Source organism: Amyelois transitella, chromosome 15, assembly GCF_032362555.1.
Source record: "Amyelois transitella isolate CPQ chromosome 15, ilAmyTran1.1, whole genome shotgun sequence".
Lineage (NCBI taxonomy): Eukaryota > Metazoa > Arthropoda > Insecta > Lepidoptera > Pyralidae > Amyelois > Amyelois transitella.
The window spans coordinates 8,107,133-8,131,333 of NC_083518.1; the positions used below are offsets into that span (position 1 = coordinate 8,107,133).

The 24,201-nt window shown below is 34.6% G+C and overlaps 1 protein-coding gene across 1 annotated transcript in view; it reads right to left on the reverse strand.

Moving 5' to 3' along the window:
* Positions 1 to 531: 531 nt before the first annotated feature.
* Positions 532 to 24,201, reverse strand: part of LOC106130293 (connectin-like) — a 56,720-nt gene continuing 33,050 nt past the window's right edge. Inside the window, exons 2-3 of the mRNA XM_060948355.1 lie at positions 8,034 to 9,095; positions 532 to 944 (exon numbers count right to left, since the gene is read on the reverse strand). Of these exons, the coding sequence (XP_060804338.1) occupies positions 532 to 944; positions 8,034 to 9,081 (1,461 nt within the window). The 5' untranslated portion in view covers positions 9,082 to 9,095. The remainder of the gene's footprint in view (positions 945 to 8,033; positions 9,096 to 24,201) is intronic.

A 24,201-nucleotide genomic window follows, 5' to 3' on the forward strand; every position in this document is an offset into this window, starting at 1 on the left:
GATTTATGAAATTAAGCGTGATCACGAAAGTGTGTTTTAAATCCTGTTAATAACCCTAGTCTGCTAATAGAATAAACAATACAATACCAATTATCTTTATTGCCCATATAAAATACATAATATGTAGTAGAAACATACATATATTATGAATATGTTGAGCAAAAGGCGGACTTATCGCTAAGGAAACCCTTTCAGCCAACCTTTGGGTAGTGAAAGATATTAATTTGGTTTGATAAAAAGTTAAAATATATGACATTGTTATTTTCTTAATCACGCTTAAAATACAGATAACATACAACTAGTTGAATTCATGAATGTTAAATAAATAAGTCAATTGTGTTTAACAACAATATTCCATTAACGTTAAATTTTTACATTGTAAATTTACACGCCCAATATTTACAAACTAACGGTCGTGCAAACTTTTATAAGAAAGTAACTTTCGTTTAATGACGAATACAACTAATTTATAGAATACAATTACACAAATTTAACATCTAATATCACAAATACTTTTGTATTTAGAACAACTTAAAACATTGCCAACATTATAATTACGATTAAATGGGGAGCAATCCTGCCAACCGAAGAGAACGCTTTTAGCCTAATTTCGTTTTGAACTGGATGCCCGTAAGTTTCTACTATAGTCTGCATAATTTCTTTAGGACATGGCAGTGTTTCAAGTGGTATGTCAATTAGTTTTTTAGCTTTGCTCGTTTTTACTTTAGCGTTGTAATCTTCGTTTTTGTCGTAGTAATCGTATGTGTCGTCCGATAGTACGTTCTGGTTCTCGTTTTCGATGTCTTCTTGACTTGAGAGCCTGTCATTAGACTCGTCGGTGATACACGATATTTTCTCGAGGGCGCTCCTCAAGTTACTATGTTTGGTTTCGTTGCGAAGGACGTATACCCAGGACAGGCGGCAATTACAGTTGAGTGGATTACCTGGAACAATAATAAGAAAATATGAAAAATGTTTCCATGTCGTGTGGTTTTTTGCACTTGAGAATAGAACCAATTTATACTTTTCCCGTGTCGTAAAAAACGAGTAAAGGATAGCCTTTTAATTACGATTCTTCTTGTACTCGATGGGCTAGCAACACTATGTCTGTCACTAATTGAATCTCAATTTCTTCATAAAGCCAAACAGCAGTATTTACAAGACTGTTGATTGTATCTACCCCGCACAGGGTATGGACGTGACTGTATGCATGTATATGACTGTATTAGTGCTTGGTTAGGAGAAATATATCAGTTGGATTTAGCATGACAATCGAGATAATTTTGGTCAACTCATTTTATCGCACAAGCCTAATTTCAACGTTTTTTTAATGTAATTTATAAGCGCAAATATATTTTTTTTAATACTTCATTATTACGGTACATATGCTTATACATACATGTCAAACTTCAACACTTGACGCGACGGAGAACAATGCAAACACGAATAGTGGATTTAACCGCCCTTTGATTATAATCATCACCCTTTACAGTACCATTCGCCATAAAACGACCATTTAAAATTTATTTCCCGAATTAAGTCACATAATCTGAATTAAGTACTCGTGATCGCTGTAACGATTCGTGGTCACGATTATACCTTCCGTTGTTACGGGTAGTTTAAGGAAATTGCCAGTTATTATAACTCTTGGGGATTGTAAATGTAATACGACATGTTTTAATCAATTTTCCGGTAGTAGCTGAATGAGATTGGGTAATAAATTAATTTGTAAGGTTCGTATCTGGAGACGTTTTTTTTATTTGGTTACCTATAAATTATTATATTTTAAAGCTGCCTGATGGTAAGCAATATTAAGTCAAATATTAAGTCAAATCAAAATATTAAGTCAAAGGGGCAAATTTAAGCTCAAATACTCGTAAAGCTTACGATTAAATTAATTTGGCAAGCTCATTTCCAGAGTATCTTTTTTGGTTTAATGTTGTTTTAAGAAATTTGAAGTAAAGTAATGGATAAATTTACTATTTATGTCAATAATACTTTTTTTAATATAATGCAGTAGAAATAATGACAAAAGAATTTAAAGTTGAAAAACTTCATTGTATACCCTAGATAATGTAAGGTTGGCTGGAAGAGATTGCTTAGCGATAAGTCCGCCTTTGCTCAACATATTCATAATGTATGTTTCTGCTACATATGTATTTTTTATGGACAATAAAGATAATTTGTATTTGTAAGAGTATATAACACAAGATTAAACTTAATTTTCTCATAAAAAAAGACAGTATGAATAACACACGTCTTCATAACTACTGATAATATTTCAACCATTAGACAAATTTATGTCATCCAATAATGTTTAAAAGTGTAATAAAAATACCAAATCCTATCTGCATTCAGCGAGCGTTGCAGAATTACGCCAAAGTTGCCATCGTAGCGACCTGCGGAACAGATAGTTTGGGAAAAATGGGAGTTACCCCGAGTTAGCACGTGACTCGGGCTTATTCCAGTTGCCATTGTGCTTCTAAAGAGATTTCAGATAGTGTGAATTACGTTTTGGTTCGTTAAATATTTTGGAACGTATATACGAACAGGTTTTTTGATTTGTGCCTGTCCCATTAGGGTGAAGTATTTCTAAGATGAGATAAAAAAAATCCTATTTATACCGACATAATATATTTTTTCGGGCCCTTTTTGTTCAGTTGTCCTCAATAAGTAAAATGTAAATTCAAGATAAGCTCAAATTCTATTCTTCCTCCTGGCTTTAGTCCCGGTTGCATCCTCACCTCTATGGAAAGGAGCCCGGGGTATGCCTTTGACCACGGATCATAGATTGAGTGAGTCAGGCTTTTACACAAAGCGACTCCCATCTGACCTCCGCAACCTTTGCAGGTAAACATAAAAAAGAAAAGGAAAGAAGAAATTTTAGGATGGTGTTATATTTGTGACTAGATGCTTCGTATCCTCAGGTTGCATATTAGAAGGTAGGTAAGAGATTGGATTTCAAATGGCTTAAATATTGTGGCGACTTTACATAAAGAGTGGAAAAAAGGTAATGACAAACTATGCCGTAGGACTATATCCTACCTCTTGAATCACTCCATCTATAAAAAAATTGCATCAAAATCTGTTTTGAAGTTTTAAAGAACAACATACATACAGACAAAGGGACAGACGCGGGAAGTGACTCTGCTTTATTCGTCGCGTATATAGTAGTCTAGACAAATTTTACTTGATGTTATAAAGAAACTAAGTAGAAGAAAATATGTAACTCATGTACTCTATTTGCATTTTGCAACTGCGGAAAATTCTAAATTGTGAAACTGGCAACCTGCAGACGCTGATACCCTTGAGTTTGCTAATATAACCGTCTCGTTATACTTTCTTCCACGTTAATAGGATACAATGGAATATGAAACATTTTAAATAAAATCTTTACATATTTAGAAATCTTCCGTAAGTGAGTGACTGACTGACAATTTGCATTGTCAGTCAGTCACTTCATGGTCACCCAAATCAATGGGTCTTGAAATTTGCACTTAGAATCCAAGTATATCATTTGTTTTATGCAGCGTTCTTAAGCTGTATATACAATTTACATATCTGTCTTAAAGAGATCTTCAGAGTGCATTCTAAGCTATCAGTTTTATATTTTAAGATCAGCATACTCGTATAAGCGATACTTTGGATGCTATTAAAAGATCAGGAAAGTTTTCTACGGTTACTGCTTGCCTGATAGTAATCACCTTTGAAATAAATACAAATCACATCTCTATTCCTTACGGCATAGACAGAGCTACAGTTGAAAGGCACTCGAAAGCATCATTTAACTGGGTTCAGTGATTGTGTTTATAGTCAGGGATAGTGCAACATTTTAAGATTACCCATCGTCAAACGATGAACCTTAGGATGTTAAACTTCCTATAAATAGACTAAGATTTTATCTGTTTGTCGAAACAAAAAAAATTGAGAGTTAAAAAAGAATATTTAAAAAGAGGTTCAGAATAAGGCTAAGGCTATTTAATTATCCATCACGTGAGATGCAAGACAAATGTCATATTGAATAAAAAATACTGGCTGAATACGAGAATGACTGAAAAATTAAATCTTATTTGCATCCTGGCGCCATTGAAAATTACGAAAGTTGGCATCTTCTTCCAGCAAGTTGCGACCCGAGAGAAATGTCTTCCACAGTCACGTACGAAACCCTATTCCGGTTTCAGTTCAGTTTCTAGTGGCATTGTGTTTTCAAAGAGATTTCAAGATGTTAAGAAATAACTTAGGGAAACATTATATCGGTGATTTTATCTCGTGTAAACGCATTGGTGTGGAATGCTTTTATCGAGAATTACAAGATTATAGATAAGGATGTTGGGTCTATTGTATACTTGATGACTTAAATTTATACTAACTTTGTCTTTCAAGTTAAATATTTTAAAGAACACAGACCAGTGTTCAATAAAGTGATTTCAGATTTATAAATAAAATAAATGACCTAATTAATATTGTTTGATTTAGTTTCAACTAGCCTTACCCTCAGTTTCACCCGCGTGAATTTTACGCCACCTACACTAAGCGAATAATTTAGCGCCACCTACAAAGAGCATCTAAATTAGGATCAACTACAACAAGCAACAAATAAAGGGCCATCTTTAAATGAAACTTATTTAGCGCCATTTTTACTAAGATAAAGAGTATCCTATGTTCTTCTCCACTCTTCATTTTATATACGAAATATTTCAAGAAGATCGGTTCTGTAGATAACGCTTGAAGAGACAACAAACAAACAAAACAAATAAACTTACTTTTGTATTTATAAAAGGTATTCGTTGGAATTTTAATAAACATGGCGGATCAATAGTTTTTAGGGAACTCTCGTCTGACCTCCGCTCCGCAACCTTTGCAGGGGAATCAAACCCGTATTTACTTATCTCAAACGCTGTTCTTATCTAATGTGTTTATTCCCTTACTCGCCTTTCACGAAATCCATTAGAAAGAGATGAAGTGCGTGAGATGGAAATAAACTCAGTATTATCTGTGCCATATTCCAATACCGGATATTGGGTTCAAGGGGTATAATCCTTTTATTTCTTACGTTTCATAGCTATCTCGCACGTAAATCAGGCGCTCTGGGCCCGAAAGTGCAGAGTATGGAGAATGTAGGCGTGTAGCTAAATTTGATAAAAATATAAAAGTTTTTTTTTATTTGGATTGGTGCAATTAATTTTTGTTTTCAAACAGTTTTTGTTATAAATGACAACCTTTTTTTTTAATTTCTTATTTTCGAGTTATAACTATTTTTTGCAACCACTGATCACCATTTATGATACCTATTCAAAGAATGGAATGCTGCACGTTTTCTATTTTTGAAATAAAAAGATCGTACATGTGACTAACATTAATCAATATTTATTTAAAACGTTGTTGTGCAAAATGCACAAAAGGATGGATTTAATGCCTTTAGGCTTATTATTGCAACGATTTTTTAAAGTATTATTAACAGAGCTCTTTCTGTATAAATTGAAACTTCTGCAAATTACATATTTTGTATAAATACGTACCTATATTTCGCAAAGGGACCCGATAAATTCGGGCTCCATTGGCGGCTTTTATTTGCAAAAATTCTTGTTTGTTTATTAGGTGCTTTATAGGCCCATTGTGTTCTGGGCCTTGGTTCGTTTTTGATAATTCAGCGGTTTGCTATTCTTAGGCCGGGTGCTTTGTGAACGCTCGTTAGAAACGTTGCAAGCAAAATGGGAAATTTTCGCAGATAACTTAGTCATGTTTTGGGAAATTAATTTTGAATATTCGAGTTCTTTTACGTTTTTGCTGAACTTTTTACTAATAATACAATACAACACAGAAAAAATAAAAGATGCGCGCGTCTTTCCATTATTAGCATTATTTATTATTGTATGAATTTTAGCATACTTAAGTAAAATATATAATCGTAAAAAGTTAACTAGACCTTAACCCACGATCCAATATAGGTTAAGGGAGCTTCTGAAAGGTTGCGGAGGTCAGACGGTAGCTTCAGGTAATGACTTAACTCCAAGATCGGGGTTACAGGACCCCGGGCTTCTCTCCAGTGAGGAGAGAACGTAACCGGGACTTACACCAGGGTAATGCCGACGACCCTTAAAAGTTTTTGCATTTTGAAGCATGAATTACCATAAACGGTCAGCTTTTATGGTAATTCGTACTTCGACAACGAACGAACAAACGGACAAAACCACAGATTAGATGCCGGGAAAGATAATTAGTTCATTAGTTAGTTTCCGAATTGGTCCATGAACTAATTGGTGTCAGAATGATATTTATGACTTCACTAGTTTTAACTTGCTACACGTAAAATATTATTTTTTCTTTGGAGATATCGAAAAAAGTATTTATTCTATATATCTCTCAAAATATATAAAATAGGTCTCCGACTGGCTAATTTCTTTTATTTATTGATTTTTTGGTTTTTTTTTTTCAAGTTGTTTTTATTCAGATTTCGCATTTTCCAAGCTCTTATTATCAGAACATACATATTTTACCCGTACACTTTCCTTCATATTTTATACTAAATCCTTTCGTACTGCATCGTTTGTTATTTGACTTTTTTTTCAGAATCAGAGTTTGGTTTTAGGAGATCAGCTAAAATTATAGCTGTATTTTCCTAGAAATCAAATCAAATTAAACATGTTTGGGATATTTATTACAATAAATATTTTTAAGTTTTCGTTTACTTTGGAATAATATGTTACGGGAAAATGTACTTAAAAACAAATGCAACTAAAACTCCACTCTTCCTGAACTAATTTAAAACTGTATATTTTCATTAAAACAATTATTTTATACATTGAATACAATCGGGACAACAATTGCTCTTCAATTTGTCTAACGACCGTAATTTTTTTATTTTTGTTGTTTTCTGAAAAACTCTTTTTTTATTTGTGGCTAGTTGCAATCATAAAACGGTTGCTTATTTTCAATCAGTAAGCAGGGACAAATGAGTTTGCTAGAGAAGCGATGTCGGTACAAACTAATACATATAATAATATTTTAAGTGGCTGTTTGTATTTGAAAGATTTTGCAAAAAAAAAATATATATATGTGGATTTGAATGAGGTTCTGTCAGATGTTTGGCTTTATCCTATTTCAAAATAGGTGTACAAATATTTTTGACTCTACTACTTACTTTTCTCATAAAGAGGCATGATATTATGTTATAAATTTAGTGATATTATGTTATAAATTTAATAAGAATTTCTATAAGTGTGATGTTATACATACACGTTAAAAATTTTTTTGCATGAATATGTTATTACTACTCGTATCTTCATCCAAAACTAAAATGATACTGAATTGGTCCCATATCATTATGCAATTCACATATGATTCAGTTAGAATCAAAATTTATGGCTTTAGTGATTTCGACGTCCCTATTCAATAAATCATGTGCTATCTGAGACTTTTCATATATGTAGTAAATTATTATGCCGCGTAAGTGGCCTTATGCATATTTTATGATAATGATATTTCCTGATATATCATTGTTGGGCTTGATTTATGTCTCTGTTACCTAATTTCCGGGAATCTACGGTGGATTATGGCTGGAGACAATGGTTAGATAATTATTTTGATAAGTAAAATAAAGACGCTAAATATACCTTAAAAGTTAAGGATATGTAGCAATATTACGTTAAAACGTTATGAAATCATTGTCTTTGTTAAGGGAGTATTAAAAAAAACTAAATTTTAAAGGTTGTAAGAAACTAAAGCCAGGAGAGGTTTGCAATCTATTTTTTCCATAATTTGTACGAGTAAGTCTAAAAGGTATTAAAAATTAACCAAGAAATATCGTGAACATATTTCGATTGATTTATCGATATATTATAATGTAATAATATTATAACATGTTTATTTATCACGATATAGTTTATTTATTTATAGACGTAAAATCCATCTTTAAGAAACTAATATCGAAAAACATTCCTAAACGAATTCCGATAAAGAAATACGAGGCATAAACCCTCTCGCACTGGGCGTAATAGCATTAAAGTCGTAAATAACGAAAAGTTCCTACTCACCATCCAAGTAAACTACCGCCGAAACAGACTTATCATTCTCCACGACCGGGCGGATGGTCTCATACGACATCGTTTGCAAAAGATTGTCTCTCAGATCTAAAACTACCAGTCCGCGTATATCTTCCAATATATCTTCGTAAAACGTCGTCAACTTGTTACCAGACAGAGTGAGCTTCCGCAACTGAGTCAGCCCGCTGAATGCTCTATCTGATATGTATTCTATAGCGTTGTTATCAATAAGCAATTCCTTCAGGCTCCAGGACTCGCTGAAGGCCAAATTGCCAATCATTGCTAATTTGTTGTTCCTCAAATTCAATCGAGACAGGTTCTCTAAGCCCTCGAACATCTCTCTCGTTATTACTGATATGTAATTATTATCTAACCGTAATTCCATCAAGTTGTTCAAATGCTTGAAACACCCTTCGTGTATTAAACTAATATTGTTGTTAGACAGATGTAAGACGTGCAAATTCGGTAAATTGAAAAACACGTCTGTTCTCAGTTCGGAAATTTGATTATCTTCCAGACTCAAGTTCGACAACATCATCATTTGCGCGAACGAATGTCGTTCCAATGTGGTTATTTTGTTTGATTTAAGAATGATCTGCCTTATCGAAGAGGAGTTCGTGAAGGCGTACGGCGCAATTCTTCTTATAGTCCCGAATTGTATCGAGACATGTTTTAATCTGTCGAGTCTAACTATAGCTTTGGCTGGAACAAAAGTTAACGCGTCGTCTGAGCGAACGTTAAACATGAGATGTTCTATTTGAGGCTGTGATGAGAAACTAGGCCAAATGGGGTCGTCTTCTGTTATACCGCCGCTGAAGACCCAACAATCGGCCGTGGTAGCTGACTTCTGTTTGTTACTATCGCAGTAACAATGCACTTTGGCTCTGCGATCACTTATGTCACATACATTGATAAATATTGGCGAGTGATAATATATCCTGTCGAGTTTAACTTTCGTGTCGTTCTTGCTTTCTGTCACTGTCAGTTTTACTGTCATCAATGACGCGATGATGATAATGTATTTGGTTATTTGTTCCATTGCTTGCCTATTATCTGAAACAAAAGAAAGGTGTTATTAGTTAAATGCGTTACATGTCAGAATAAAATTTGCATATTTTTACTAGAAGTGAATTATTATAAGCCCAAAATAACAAATTACTACGTCATATTTGGGTCAATTAGCTACGGCAAACAATCCTCCCCTTCATATTTTTTCACACACGAAGTCACGGCACAAAATTAATTATCTTTCAACTACTTTTTAACCTAATTAACGTTAAGGATTAATTAAACGAAGGAGCTCGCTAGCGTATATAAGTGGTAATTATTACATTTATTTTGAGCAAGAATTTTAAGCTGGTAGGCCAAGCAAGCTTTTTTTTATATTAACATGAGCTGGTGGTGAAATCCACCATGGATAGCTTGGGAAAGAAGACCCAGGTAATTCCGAACTCTTGCCGTGCTAAAACACCACATGCTCATGGAAATTCAGCAGGAGGGACTCTGTGAGGGAGTTTTGTGTTAACCAATTTATTATTATTATTTTTATTGTTTATTGCGGGGATTCGCCATTAGATTCGTTACTTTTTTAGATCCGTCCATATCCCTTGGGGGTTAGACAGAGTCAATAGTCTTAAGAAGACTGATAGGCCACATTCAGCTGTTTGGCTTAATTATTGAATTGAGATTCAAATAGTGACAGTTTGCTAGCCCATCGCCTAAAAGATGAATCCCAAGTTTATAAGCTTATCCTTTAGTCGCCTTTATGACAATTATGGGAAAGTGATGGAGTGGTGCTATTCTTTTTTGTATTAGTACCGGAAACCGAAATGCACTTGGATTTTTATATTGAGATTTACACTCAACTCGAATTCTTAGTTTTTCTTTTTTGATTCTCACCAAAGTTTCGAAAACAGATAAAAAGTTTCGTTCGGCATTGTAGAGGTGTCTGTTTTGTATTTGTTAATGTTTGTACGAGTGTTTATAAATAACAGATGCGCTTTTTTGTTTCTGGCGTGAATTTTGTTGGCCTTTTACGCGTTTCTAATTCTTTATTTTTCATTTTTCTTTTAGCTTAAGCTCGCTGCTTCGAGAATACAAGAAAATTCTATTTAAAAAAAAATAAAAAATAAATAATAATAATACCGTTCTCTCGAAAATCCCTTATTTCATATTTTATCAGTCAATTCGATAATGATAATAAAGTATTATGACTAACGGTAACTTAGGGTTTTTGGATTTTGGCTATTATGTTATATAACGATAAAAGCATCAGCTAATATATGTATAATAAATGTCCATCAGGACATCCCCAAATCGTGCTGGTTTCAAATCTCGGGTATACGGGTTTCTCTTGAGTCGCGAGGGTATTTAATACCTATAAGCCTTTTTACTCATTGCGGTAATCGCTGCACCTATTTATTTAGGTATATTGTTTATTTATTGTAGTTTTTATGTATGTATATTAAAATTATTTTATTTTATATTTTGTGTAGCTAAATTTATTTAGTTTGACCCCACATAAAGTTCTTTGTCAGACCCAATGGTTGACTGGTAGATAATGCTTCTAGCATAAGGTCCGCCAATTGTGATATATGTACATTTGCATTTTGGGCAATGAAGTTTAAATAAATAATAATTTCTAAAAATCTCTTCATGGCAAATTATAGATATATTTGATTAAGCGTTTATTTTGCATTTAAGTTATATGAAAGATAGTATTTACGAGCCTGTTAGCTATTTGTTTACCCCGAAAAAGTTGATATACATACATATATGTGTGTATGTTACGTAACAGGTACACCTAAAACTACAAGTATTATCTTTCTTCTAGATTGTGGTGATATCTCTATGCCACAAGTCGCAACAACCAATCACGCGACGCTATCAGTAAAAACCAGCAATAGGTCTAAATCGCGCAAGCAAAGATTTCACGGATTGGAGCTACAACCTCCGACACAACATCGTTGCAGCCGCGGTTCCCCAGGCATAACACCTAGCCGAGCCGAATCATCCCTCCCGCTACAAGATATAGACTTAAGCAACAGGAAAGTAGATCTTATATTTTATTTTAGATATTATATTTTCGATATCTCTCTTTATTGTGATATTTTATTCAACCATAAATTTACCAATGTGTTCGATTTATTCAATACAAACCAAGCCTTTGAAATGTCACGCAGATAAAAGCTATTCTACGTAACTTGTGTGTCGATGTCAATCGCAATTAGTTTTAGAGTGTATACAATTCGTAGTTCAATCGAGAAATAGATTTCTGTGAATTTACCGAATAAATATTCCATTGGCTTGCTAACTAAACTAAAATATATATAACTGAGTTTCTTTTGAAATAGAAAAAGATTTATTTTCCAAATAGGATACAATTTATCACTGAATTACTTTAATATAACTTATAATTCAATCTATTTCCACTTCCAAAAAGCAAGTCAAAGAAGCGGTGGGACAAACTACATTGCAACATTTCACTTAAGTGTCAAATTATAAATATAGACCTAAATTCACTTCGGTTTTGTGCTTTCTTTTCTAGGCGAACCAGATTGTCTCTTGATCTCACAATTATCATAATACTAATAGGTGTACACTTTCCTGAAAACCGCATCTAAATCTGTTCAGCGAGACGCGAGATAATCGCGGACTAACATACACACAGGTCATACTGACAACCACCTTTTTTGAAGGCGGGTATAACAGTATTTAATTTCGAAAATAAATGCAGGTGTATGAGAACTTCCTTCAGGATTGCATGACGCTTACTGCACTATTTCCGAGAGGCGACGTTTCCGCAGCGCAATGCGGTTGGTTTCACAGAATTTATTAAAGCCTTAACGACGTAACTCGGAGGCTTTCCGGCAAATAATTAAAGTCTCGTAAGTATTTTTATTTGATTTTATTTATATTTACAATTTAAATTTCTCAAGTATACAGTAGAATTAAAGCTCGTCAAAGCGCATTTTGTAATGACATTTCATGTTGTTAATAAAAATAATCTATATATATAAAACTCTTCCGTTACTGAGTGACTGACTGACAGACAACGCACAGTCGAAACTACTGGTCGTAGACAGCTGAAATTTGGAATGTAGGTTCCTTGGGATATGTAGGGGAGCACTAAGAAAGGATTTTTGGAAATTCAACCCCCAAGGGGGGGGAAAAGGGGTAAAAACGTTTCTATGAAAAATCTTATTTCTTGGGTTTATAAACTTGAAACTTGGCATGAACACGTACATAGGCAAGTAAATATGTTTGACATTATAAGTTTTTTCAAACTACCCTCCAATCGTGATTTAGGGGGTGCGATTGGGTGACTGATTTATTAACGCACAGCCGAAACCGCTCGGTATAGGAGTCTGAGATTTTGAACAGAGGTTCCTTTAGTAACATAAGTGAGCACTAAGAAGGGATTTTTGAAATGTCAACCCCCAAGGGGGGGAAACGGGATAAACTGAGCCGGGGCTGCGGGAAAGTTCTAACGAGATACCGTGGCCCCGGAACGCAAAGGGCAACTGAAGGAACGAGGTGGGTTTTAGTCAGTAAAAGTCTGACACTCCCTTCCGTTCCACCCAGAGCGGGAGATATCATTTGATGATTTCCCATCCTTAAAAAAAAAGACTTTGTATGACAACTTTCAGTCGTCTCTTTAACATACATAATAACATACATAATTATGTACATACATGCATAACATTAATAACATCACGCCTTTAAATCCCTATTTTGTGTTAACACTACCCATACAAACAGCTAAAAGGAAACAAGTGAAGAGACGAAATTTATATATAGCCTCACATGTACGTATAACTTCGTAAGAATTTTCTTTCAACTCCTAACCGTTGAGGAGTTGTACCTTCCATCATCAGCTCATTCACATGGGATGATGACTATCAGACTATATTTGTTTACACATGTAATCGATAAACTCCGAAACTACTGAATCGATTTCAAACATTCACCATTAGAAAGCTACATCATCCCTGAGTAACACAGGCTATATTTAATTCCAGTTGTAACAAGATTTCAGCCTGTGGAAGAAAAAGCCCTGTCGAGATCATTAAAAAACGCTATATATAACCGAATTACACGTGGGCGAAGCCGCGGGCGGAAAGCTAGTAGTAAAATATAGAAACTAAGAAAGAGACTTAGTTTTATGGAAATTTATAAACTCATAAAAGAATCTACAAATTCACTAATTCATTATTGTATTTAATTTTATGAGTATAAAAATTTCCTAAAGAGCTTACAAATAAGCAAATATACAAGGAGAGTGTGGAGAGAAAGGTCAGAATAGGAAGGCCTAGACGAATGTATCTTGATCAAATTATAGACGTCCTGGCAAAGTGTCAGGTCAAGAGTACCCGAAACCGCCGAGCTTGCATGAAGAGAGTTATATGAATGTGGATGAAGCGAGAAAAGTACGCAGAGTTGTTTGGTCAGTTGGGAGACTGGTAAAGAATGCCAAACAGCATTATGTAAGTCCGCTTTTTGTACATGTTTTTTTGTGAAAAGAAAAAAGAATAGGACCACTCTATTTCTTTGACTAGTATGGGATAGGCTTATGTAATAGGCATTCTTCTTTTAGGCGATGGGGTAGCAACCTATCGCTTTTTGAATCTCAATTCTCTCAATAAGCCGAACAGTTTAAACCTTCAGTCTTTTCAAGACTGTCTGCTCTGTCTACCCCGCAAGGGATAAAGACGTGATTATACTCGTATGGTATGTTATGTTAAGATCCTGATTTGGGGAAGTCAGGTTAAAAATAGATAAGAACAAAAGCTTTCAAATCCTATTAAACCTAGTTACTGATAAAAAAGGCATCAATGAACAGACTAAAAAGCTCAAAGAGAACCTAAATTTACCCAGTCTAAGCCAATTTAGAAAAGTTCGTTACTAGAATTGGCTTTAACGGAAAACGATCTGACTTCCATAGTACTTGTACAGTAGGTATAGGCCTGTGACTTACTATCAAGTAAGTAATTCCCGAAATACATGACATCTAAGAGCATAGGTTGATTTGTTGATAAGGTAGACTTTTTTGTAAGCGAGAGTTACTCAGGTTCGAATCTCGTTGGGGCCATGTACGAATTATATTCGTTTTAATCTATCTATACATATAATAAATCTGTAGAAAGGTCAATTCTGTACATTGAAAATATTGAAAAAATAAATAGCAGGGGGTGTTACTGGATCGATACCAAACACAAAAATGTGATTAAAAAAATTTTTGTCTGTCTGTCTGTATGTTCAGGCATCACGGGAAAACTAACGGTTCGATTTTGATGAAACTTGGTATAATTATACCTTATTATCCTGGGCGTAAAATAGGATACTTTTTATCCCGAAAAAATACGAAGAAAAAAAAAATCTTAATTTTTCAGTTTATCCATAGACGTTGTTCTGTAGAACCGCGAACACACGTTGCGTTACCCGCAGTGGATTTAGCGCCGTAACCTGTAGCGCCTAAAGTCGGCTTTGGCTTGAACCGTTTGCTGCACAAGCGGGCCGCTACTAATTACTATGAAAAAAATACTACATAGCTACATTAATTCCCATCAAGCTGAAAATGAGTATAATTATTTAAAACACTATCAAAAGCATTATTTCAAAATTCCCCATGATTCCGGTTTAAGGAAAAAAATTTACTCACGGTCAAAGGTAAAAAATGGGTGTATCGCAATTTTCTTTAAAACGGTAAGTTTTTCAAATCGGAAAATTACCTCAGACATAAATTGTAGATCATAAAGTTATCTATAAAAAAGGTATCAATAATTTTTTTCAACAAAGCTACCGTTTCTGTGATATAACGATGCAAAAAGTTGCAAGCGTCATAATATGCATCCGTTTCCTTGCCACCTCTGAGGTAGTGTACTATTAGCGCGTTTTTTTTTACATTTTTATTATTAAACTTGAAAAAGTCTGAAATAGGTTAGTTTTCACTACGCAGTGGCACTCAAGACTAACTTTCGCATTTATAATTTAAAAAAAAAAAGAATAACCCTAAGTGAAGAAAATCATCTTAGGACAATAATAGAGATTACAATTATCAAATTCAATGCAATAATCAAATTAAAACTAAAACTTCTCATAAAAAAAAAGAAAAAAGATGACTACAAACTAAAATTTAATTTATAAATTGTACAGTCCTTGCATAGCATCAACATGCGGGAATGTGCCCAGAAGGCTGGCATCATTGCCAATTCGAATGGCAATGCTGATTCTCTGAGCCAGATAATTTCCAGCCCTCCGGTCAAGAGATACCTCAATTAGCTTTTTCGACAATTGTCGGAAAAGCTGATGGGCAGATAGGCCCCCCGGTCCCAGAGTTTCTACCCCAAAAGGTTCAAAAGTATAGATATTACCGATAACTACATATTTGCGCCTTTTGAGGTTTTTGGCCTCATTTGAAGCAGAACGGCCTTAGATTTAGTAACCTGAAGATGAGACGGCGCAAGTGTGTCGACACAAGTAGCATCCCACACCAAAAGCCGCCCCAATCTCCAGGGTACCAAAGTCATACCACTCACGGCACTCCTAGGGCATGAGAGGCCGTGGTGTCCATAGCCGACAACGGTATCCCCGCAAGGACAACTATTATTATAGACTAACGGTATTTCATGTGTTGAGCATTCTGAGATAAAGCAGCTATACGACCCTAGCCACGTACACAATTAAACAGAGAGACAGATGTTGTCTCAAGGTTTCACTACAGTATAAATGAAGGGACTGGGTTTCATTATACTTATGTATATTTTATATTTTGAATTCAAGTTAAAATTACCGACAGAACAATATTTTTACTTATATTACTGCTACATAGAGTATATACGAGACGTGCTTATGCATATTATGACGCTTGCAACTTTTTGTATCGTAATCATCATCATCTTCATTTTCATCTCAGAAACGGTAGCTTTATTGAAAAAAAATATTGATTCCTTTGATAGATATCTTTATGATCTACAATCTATGTCTGAGGTAATTTTCTTATAAAACTTACCGTTTTGAAGAAAATCGTGAAAATCACATTTTCTTACCTTTGACCTTGGGTAATTTTTTTCCTTAAACCGGAATCATGGGGAATTTTGAAATAATGCTTTTGATTGTGTTTTAAACAATTATACTCATTTTCAGCTTGATGGGAATTAATGTAGCTTCATTCCTATTTTTTGGTCTAAATTGACCGGACTGAAAATAAAATGGAGAAATAAACCATCTACGCGAAGACCGACATCCGCGCGGACGGAGTCGCGGGGGAAAGCTAGTGAATAAATATAAATAAATGATGCTCTTACAGCTACGTTTAATGTTGAAATTACTAAACTCAGTTTTTTAAACCAATTTTTCTATTTGACAATAAATTTATTTGATATAACATATTAAAGTTATTATTAGATACTTATAATTAAAGTTTCTATCACTGCCAAAGCGTATGAGAAGATTCGATGAAACAAAATACTACACTGCAGCATGTGAATGACATCCAATAAAGATCTTAAATTAAGACCATGGACAATTTAAGTTCTGATCTGACTTACAAAAATAATGCAATGTAACATGAATTACTGAAGGCAGTTATCTATAAGGTCACGGAATTGAGAAGGTAAGGTAATGACAACATAACTCATATCTTCGATTTCCACAATGTAAAATGTAAAAGCTGACACTGGCATGAAACAACCCTTACAATATCGCAAGACCGTAAAATTACCGCTAAAATGAGTCCGTAATCCTTTGAAGATATCGCAAGATACCTTGTCAACTCGGCTCCTACCAAGACCTAGATTTACATAGTAAGAAAATAGAGGTGCGCATAATGTTCTAAATGTATAAAATAAATAAATATACACGGGACAAATTACCTACACAGATTGAGTTAGCCTCGAAGTAAGTTCGAGACTTGTGTTGCGAGATACTAACGACAACTACGTCTAACTACTAAGTATCAACGATACTATATGTTATAATAAATATTTATATAGATAAACATCCAAGACCCCAAGCCAAGATTCGAACCCGGGACCTCCGGTGTCAAAGACAAGCGTACTACCCCTGCGCCACAGAGGCCGTCAAAGTGAATGACTCACTGACATATCAATGCATAGCCTGAACTGCTGGGTCTAGAAACTTAAAATATGGCGTCTAGATTTTATATAATACTGGTAAATACATGTGGTTCCTGTCACTTTGAGATGACTCCATCTTTTCATTGATAATTTCTTCCCCCATGGATTTGGTATAAGGCGACTAAGCTTAGAATAGGCACATTCATCTATTGCAGCTTTACCATGATGAAATATGAGTTAGGTTACTCTGCTAAGATTCCGGAGGTCAGACTGGATTCATTTCGTATAAAATCCTGATTTACCCAGTACAAAAGAATGACCAAAGGGTGCACCCTGGACTCTTTAGTGAGCTGAGAGAAAGAAAGGTCATCACATAATGGCTATGAAAAATAAAAACACCATGTTCAAGTAACAAATACGGGCTACAAAAAGGGCCAAAAGGTAAATTTGTTATCGATAAAGCTTGTTTGGAAGCAACAAAATTTTAGTTTCGACCTACATACTGCACGAACCGGGCATAGCCGTGTCGCATTCGATACTCTCCCGCTACGAAACAAAATGTTCTTTGAGAGACGTTATTGAAAGAAAATTGTAAAAGCGAGGGGCGTATAAACACAGTTTTGAACTTTTGTTCGAAAAATTTTGTCTTTTTGTTACAAGAGGCAGAATAGAGAATTATGAATTCGGCCGCGCTCCACTCGATGTCTTTTGTTAACTGTTTCAAAAACCACAAAAAAAGAATTTTGTTTATTTTTTTTTGCAGTTTGGAAAACTGTATGTACTTGACAATCCAACCTGACCTGATCGAAATTATCCTTCCCGTCTCATTTGGAAAAATAATTTTAGGTGAAATAATGGAAACATTTTCCTAGACGTAAGATCCAGCCAGATCCATTTTGGCCTCCACGTTCATCTATATTTGAATTTTTCAAAGAAATCCATAAATCGAAAACGCGAGTACAAATATTGTTCGTTTAATAGGTAATTCAGCTTTAAATTTGAGTAAAAAAATAATATTAAACCACCGAGGATTACCCTGAAAACAAATTCCATTCAGAAATTCTACCTGCATTCTTCCTTAATGATATGTTATATGTTTATGTCTTCATTTCTTTCATTTCACATTTGTATGCATCAATTTTCCTCTATGGTAATACAGTACACCAAAATATTTGTATTTTAAAAATTGCTTAGCCAATATGCATTTCAAATAAGCTGGTTCTGAAAGCAATTTCTGTATTTCTAATTTTAAGTCCTTTTCGTTCGAATTCTGATCAAAGTTTGTATTAGTTGAGCAGTGCTTTTGGAATTTCCAACTAGAAAATAATAAATAAACATAAAGTTTGAGCACCCTCCTGGGTTTGTTAATGAGGTTAATTTGAATTGAATTATTTTCCGAATTGGCTTAACCGATGGACAAATCTTGTGATTTTGGAAATAGAAATATCTATTTTCCAGAATTACCTATATTTAATACAATAAAGTTTACACCTTCTCCCTTTAGAATTCTCTTTGTTTTTCTGTATTCATTTCGCAGAAGTGCAAAAATGTAGTAAGGTAAAACTAAAAACTAAAGTTACACATACAAGACATTCAGAAGATAAGCACACAAAAGTGTATCCAATGTATATAATGAATGTCGACAAAATCTTTTTACGTGTAGTATTTCATGACTTTTATTTAGAGTTAAATTCCCTTTCTTTGCCTCGGAAAAAGGTAAAATATTGTCGTATTGGGTGTTATAAAGATTTAGAAGGGGAGTGAATGATACATACATATAATTACAGAGCCTAGTCTCTAAAAGACTGACAGACCACGGTCAGCTGAACGATACTCATTATTTTCTTTTCATATTTATCATAACAATTTTAACGCTAATTTAACCTACATTCCATTGGTTTAAAGTTTGTTATTCCAAAGGAATGGAAAGGCCTAGACTTAAGTACCTTGATCAAATCGGGAATTTTCTGGCAACCAACAAGCTTGCATGAAGAGAGTTATTAATGTGGATGAAGCGAAGTAAGTATGCAGGGATCGTGGCAAGGAGAAAGATGTAGTCTCTGCCAACCCCTCCAGAAAAGAAGCGTGATTTTACGTATGTATTATAACGAGAACGGGCAACAACAAGGATTAAAGTTAAACAGTTATATTCCGGCGACTTTGTGCAAACTCCGTCTAATTTTATTTAGAGTTTAACATTTCAGAAAGTGGTGATAACTAGTTGCCAGCTGGCTTGAATTTTGCTTGAGCTGTTATGAAAGTTTTAGAGAACTGAATTGAAGCGTAACGGTATCACATCCTGTACTTTGCGATTCCACATTTTGCAATATTTAACAGTATTGAAAACGATTTGGATCGAATGACTGTCCAAAATAAAAAAAAATGTATAATGGGGTATTATTATATTTAAAGTAAATAATATAGACGTGACCATATATATATATGGTTACGTCTTCCCTTGCGGGGTATACAGAGCCAACAGTCTTGGAAAGACTGAATGGCCACGTTAAGCTATTTGGCTTAATGATAGAATTGAGATTCAAATAGTAACATGTTGCTAGCCCATCGCCTCAAAGAAGAATCCCAAGCTTGTGAGCCTATCCCTTAGTCACCTTTTACGACATCCATGGGAAAGAGATGGAGTGGTCCTATTCTTTTTTTCATTGGTGCTGGGAACCACACGGCAATAATACATATATTGCAATTAAAATATACTTGTTTTTCTAATTTGATGTAGGTATCGAATGATACATACATCACACCACATTTCTAGAGGGGTAGGCAGAGGATACATTTCTCCACTTTCCCTGCATGCTTCTTTCGTGATATCCTACATCCAACAATATTTTCAGCTCTTCAGTTTAGGGTACTCTTGACCTGACTTTTCCTGGTTTGATGATCTTAACTAAATGTCTCGTTGCAATGCTGTTAATTTGACACAACAACAAATACTTAACAGTTAGCAGGTGTTCAAGTAACCAGATTGAATCTAAAATTCAAAACCAATCTTATCGGAATATTTGAAAGCGGCTCATAAAACAATTTTTATTGAAACACACTACGAGTAGGAATCCATCCACTTGGAATAAGTCCCGGTTGCATCCTCCCCTGGGAGGATCCTGGAGTCATCACGAATTAATATTAATACGAAATGGACCCCATTTATATTTCCCTGAACCTGTTATCAGGAAAGAATAACCCAATTTTATCATGAAAATTGTTAGGTGAAAGTACTTTTAGACAAAAATATAAAGAGTAAATAAGAGAAGGAGTAAACAACAAAGTAGATTTTCAAGGAAAAAAGGATGGGAGTGATACAATTCAAAAGTCCCATGATCTAAACTGCACAGTCAAACTTTTACAATTCTCCATCTTACTGGTTGCATCACTTACGACTTATTTAATTTAATTTATAAGATTGACTAAATTATATAATAAAAAAAAAATACTTGTAATTTCCCACGCCTCGGCTGGCAAAGTATGTTTGACACGTCTTTTAAATGAATTTGACTATGTTTGGGGGCCTAAGGTCCGCTTTCTGTAATTTATCTCTCCACTTTGTCTGGTCTACAAAAATTACAATTTAAGCCAGGATTCTTTAGCAGGCCTCTTCTACCAAGGCCAAGAATATTTATTCTGATCTGCATAGCGAGACAAATGTCTCACTATGCATGAGGAACAAATGTCTATTCTAAGCAGTATAGACATTTGTTCCTCAGAGAGAGAATTGTAAAATTTCAAATTAAGAGTTAAGATAAGATCACAATTGTTGTTGAGTTACTTTAATATATTATGTTTTATTTATCATGAGTTATTGACACGAAGCACTGTCAATGAAACTCAATATAATGTTTATTCCTCTTTATTGTTCCGATGCCGTTCGTCCATTTTTCAATTCGTCAAAAGCCAATTAAAAGTTTCGACAAGTCATAATTGTGCGAGTTATAATTGACGTCGCATAATTGCATTAAACGTTTTTGAAACACTCCGTAACAAAGGAAGTTTGCAATTTTTTCGATTAAAACATTTTGTTTTTCACAATTTCTAAATAACAAGTTTCTCTATACGTAATCTTGTGACCATTGACTCTGTTATTCCGTAACGAAAATTGACATAAATTATACGTGCATAATATTTTTTCAATCAATTTACTTACTTATAATAAAAGTTCATTAGCCTGGGATTCTTCTTGAAGGCGATGTGTTAGCAATTAATATGTCACTATTTGAATCTCAATTACAACATTAAGCTTTACAGCTGAACGTGGACTTTTAGTCTATTCGAGAGTGTGATTCCCCGCAAGGGATATAGACGTGATTATCTTAGGTATACCTATATAAAATTCTCGTGTCACAATGTTTGTTCCCGTACTCTTCCGAAACGGCTTGACCGATTCTCATGACATTTTGTGAGCATTTTGAGTAGGTCTGAGAATCGGCCAATATCTATTTTTCATAAGAGTTGTCCACCCTTAACATTTTTTTTAACTAGAAATTACTTAAATATTATTTATATGGCAAAACAACGTTTGCCGGGACAGCTAGTATGTACATATATTTAATAAAAGTTATTAAAAAAACATGACCTACTTGAGTTTTTGTACAAAGAAAATTACCGAAGGAATCTAGGTCTTTTACAGAAAATAACTCCTTTGATATTGTGCTGTAGACTGCACTGATATTATGGTTGAATGCAACGGTGCACTAATATGCCCGCATCTTGTAGTCCACTTGCATAGACGGAAATATTGTGCATTATTAAGAATTATTTGAATGGAATGATATTATAAAATGTATTTGGAAATTTTGCGCGCTTGGAACTTCATGTTTCGTTAGATTTAATTCTAAATTCAAAAAGTCCATTAACCCATCTTTGCAAATGCAATGGGGTAAGCTTACTGGGAAAAAAATCATGCTGTTCTGTAAATAAAACCCTCTTATTGGCTGACGTACATTAGTTGTTTTGACTTTGGATGAAATAATATTCGATTTTCAAATGAAAGTTCCAGGTAATATTTAAATTCGTATGATTAGAGATAATAAATACACATACATATAATCACGTTTAGCTGTACGGATCAATGATTGAACTAAGATTGAAATAGTGTCTGGTTGTTAGCCTGTCGCCTACAAAAAGAAACCCAAGTATATTAGACTTTCCCTTAGTCGGCTTTTACAATATCCATGCGTAAGATATGAAGTGCCGGGAATTACACGGCACGGTGATAATATAGTGGGTAAATAAACGGTATAGATGTTGATCAATGTGCTGATAGCGTGACGAAAATATAAAAGTACTAAAGGCCGCCCGCGACTTCGTCCGCGTAGAATCATTCCCGCGGGGACTCCGGGATAAAAAGTAGCCTATATGTTATTCTGGGTCTACAGCTACCTACATACCTTTCATCGTAATCAGTTCAGTAGTGTTTGCGTGAAAGAGAAACAAACATCTATACTGACATCCTGACATACAAACTTTCGCATATGTAATATTAATGGCATAAAGGAAAACGCAGAATTTTTAAATCTACACCGTCAGCCGGTTGAATGAAATGTTGAATAAAGTGTTTTTTTGCCATTGCAAGCAAGTGATTCATTTCTTTTATAACTAAGTACTATTTCTTTTAACTGTGTGAATTTCTGTGTAATAAAGATATTACGAACAAAGTAAGAAGCACACGTATCTTGATCAAATTAAGGACGTCCTGGTCCGCCGAGCTTGCTTGAAGCTCATTATGAATGTGGATGAAGCGAAGGAAGTATGCAGAGATCGTGGCAAGTGGCAAGAGCTCTGCCTACCCTACCGGGAAAGAGGCGTGATTTTATGTATGTATGTAAGAAGCACAAGGCGACTGAATCCAATATCAAGTGTAAGTGACTTCCCGAGTCCTTATCCCGGTTCCGTTCGGGTTCGGTTGTTTTACGATCTATCGAAAAGCGATTAAGTCGCTGGACGCCGATTGGCCCCTAAATTTTATGGTGGTGGGGACTCGCTCAGACATGTAATTAGATCGTGGTTCCAACGTACATTTGTATGATGAAGGATTAGTAAGAGATTCTTGGGTGTTTTATTGTCGGCCATAATTATTGTGACTTGAATACACATACATACATATAATCACGTCTATATCCCTTGCGGGGTAGACAGAGCCAACAGTCTTGTGAAGACTGATAGGCCACGTTCAGCTATTTGGCTTTAAAATAGAATCGAGATTCAAATAGTGACAGGTTGGTAGCCCATCGCCTAAAAGAAGAATCCCAAGTTTATAAGCCTATCCCTTAATAAATATGAACGTTTCCTTTGCCCGAAAACGTTTCGAAAACTTTTGCTTTGCCCGGGCAAATTCTTGAAAAAAGAAATCAATAAATACCTTTGCAAACACATGTTCTCGTGTAACATTCATAAAAACAATTCCTAGTCCTCAACCGCTTTGTGTAATAGTCACTTACGGCGGCATAATAAATTAAATCCAAACACAAGCAAACACTAAGTGCGAGCAAGTTAAATTGTCAAACACCTCCAAGTTTTAATGTGTCGACGGGAGTTCCACCAGTTACCGCGTTCATTGCTCCAGTTTCATTAGATGCAATGAACGTCTTTCATTTTAGAGCGGCGATGTATACTAATTTGGTGAAAAGCCGCAGTTCCGAAGTTTAATTTGAGCGGCGGCTTGCCTTTTAAAACGTTAACCGATGGAAGTCAGCTTCTGAATGTAATTATGTATGCAGAGGAGAGTTTTAATCGAATCACTGCATTAATTCTTTGTTGTCTGATTTCAATGTCTGATTGCGGTCCTTTATTGCGAAATTGTTTGAGTGTACTATGTTGGGAATTGCGCCTCATATTTTGTTGTTGATTAAGTTTAAGTATAGTATTTTTTTTTTAAAAGCAAGTTTCGTGTATTGATTTTTATTTAAGGACCAAATTAGACCATCACGCCTTTTTGTTTTGTGGCGGTTCCATTTTGCAAGAGATACATTTCAAAAATTACATCGCTTTTCATAGGAACACTGTGTTAAATTAAGGTATGATCATTTTATGTGTGCGATATCTGTATAAGTTTAAATGTATCTTTTTGTTGT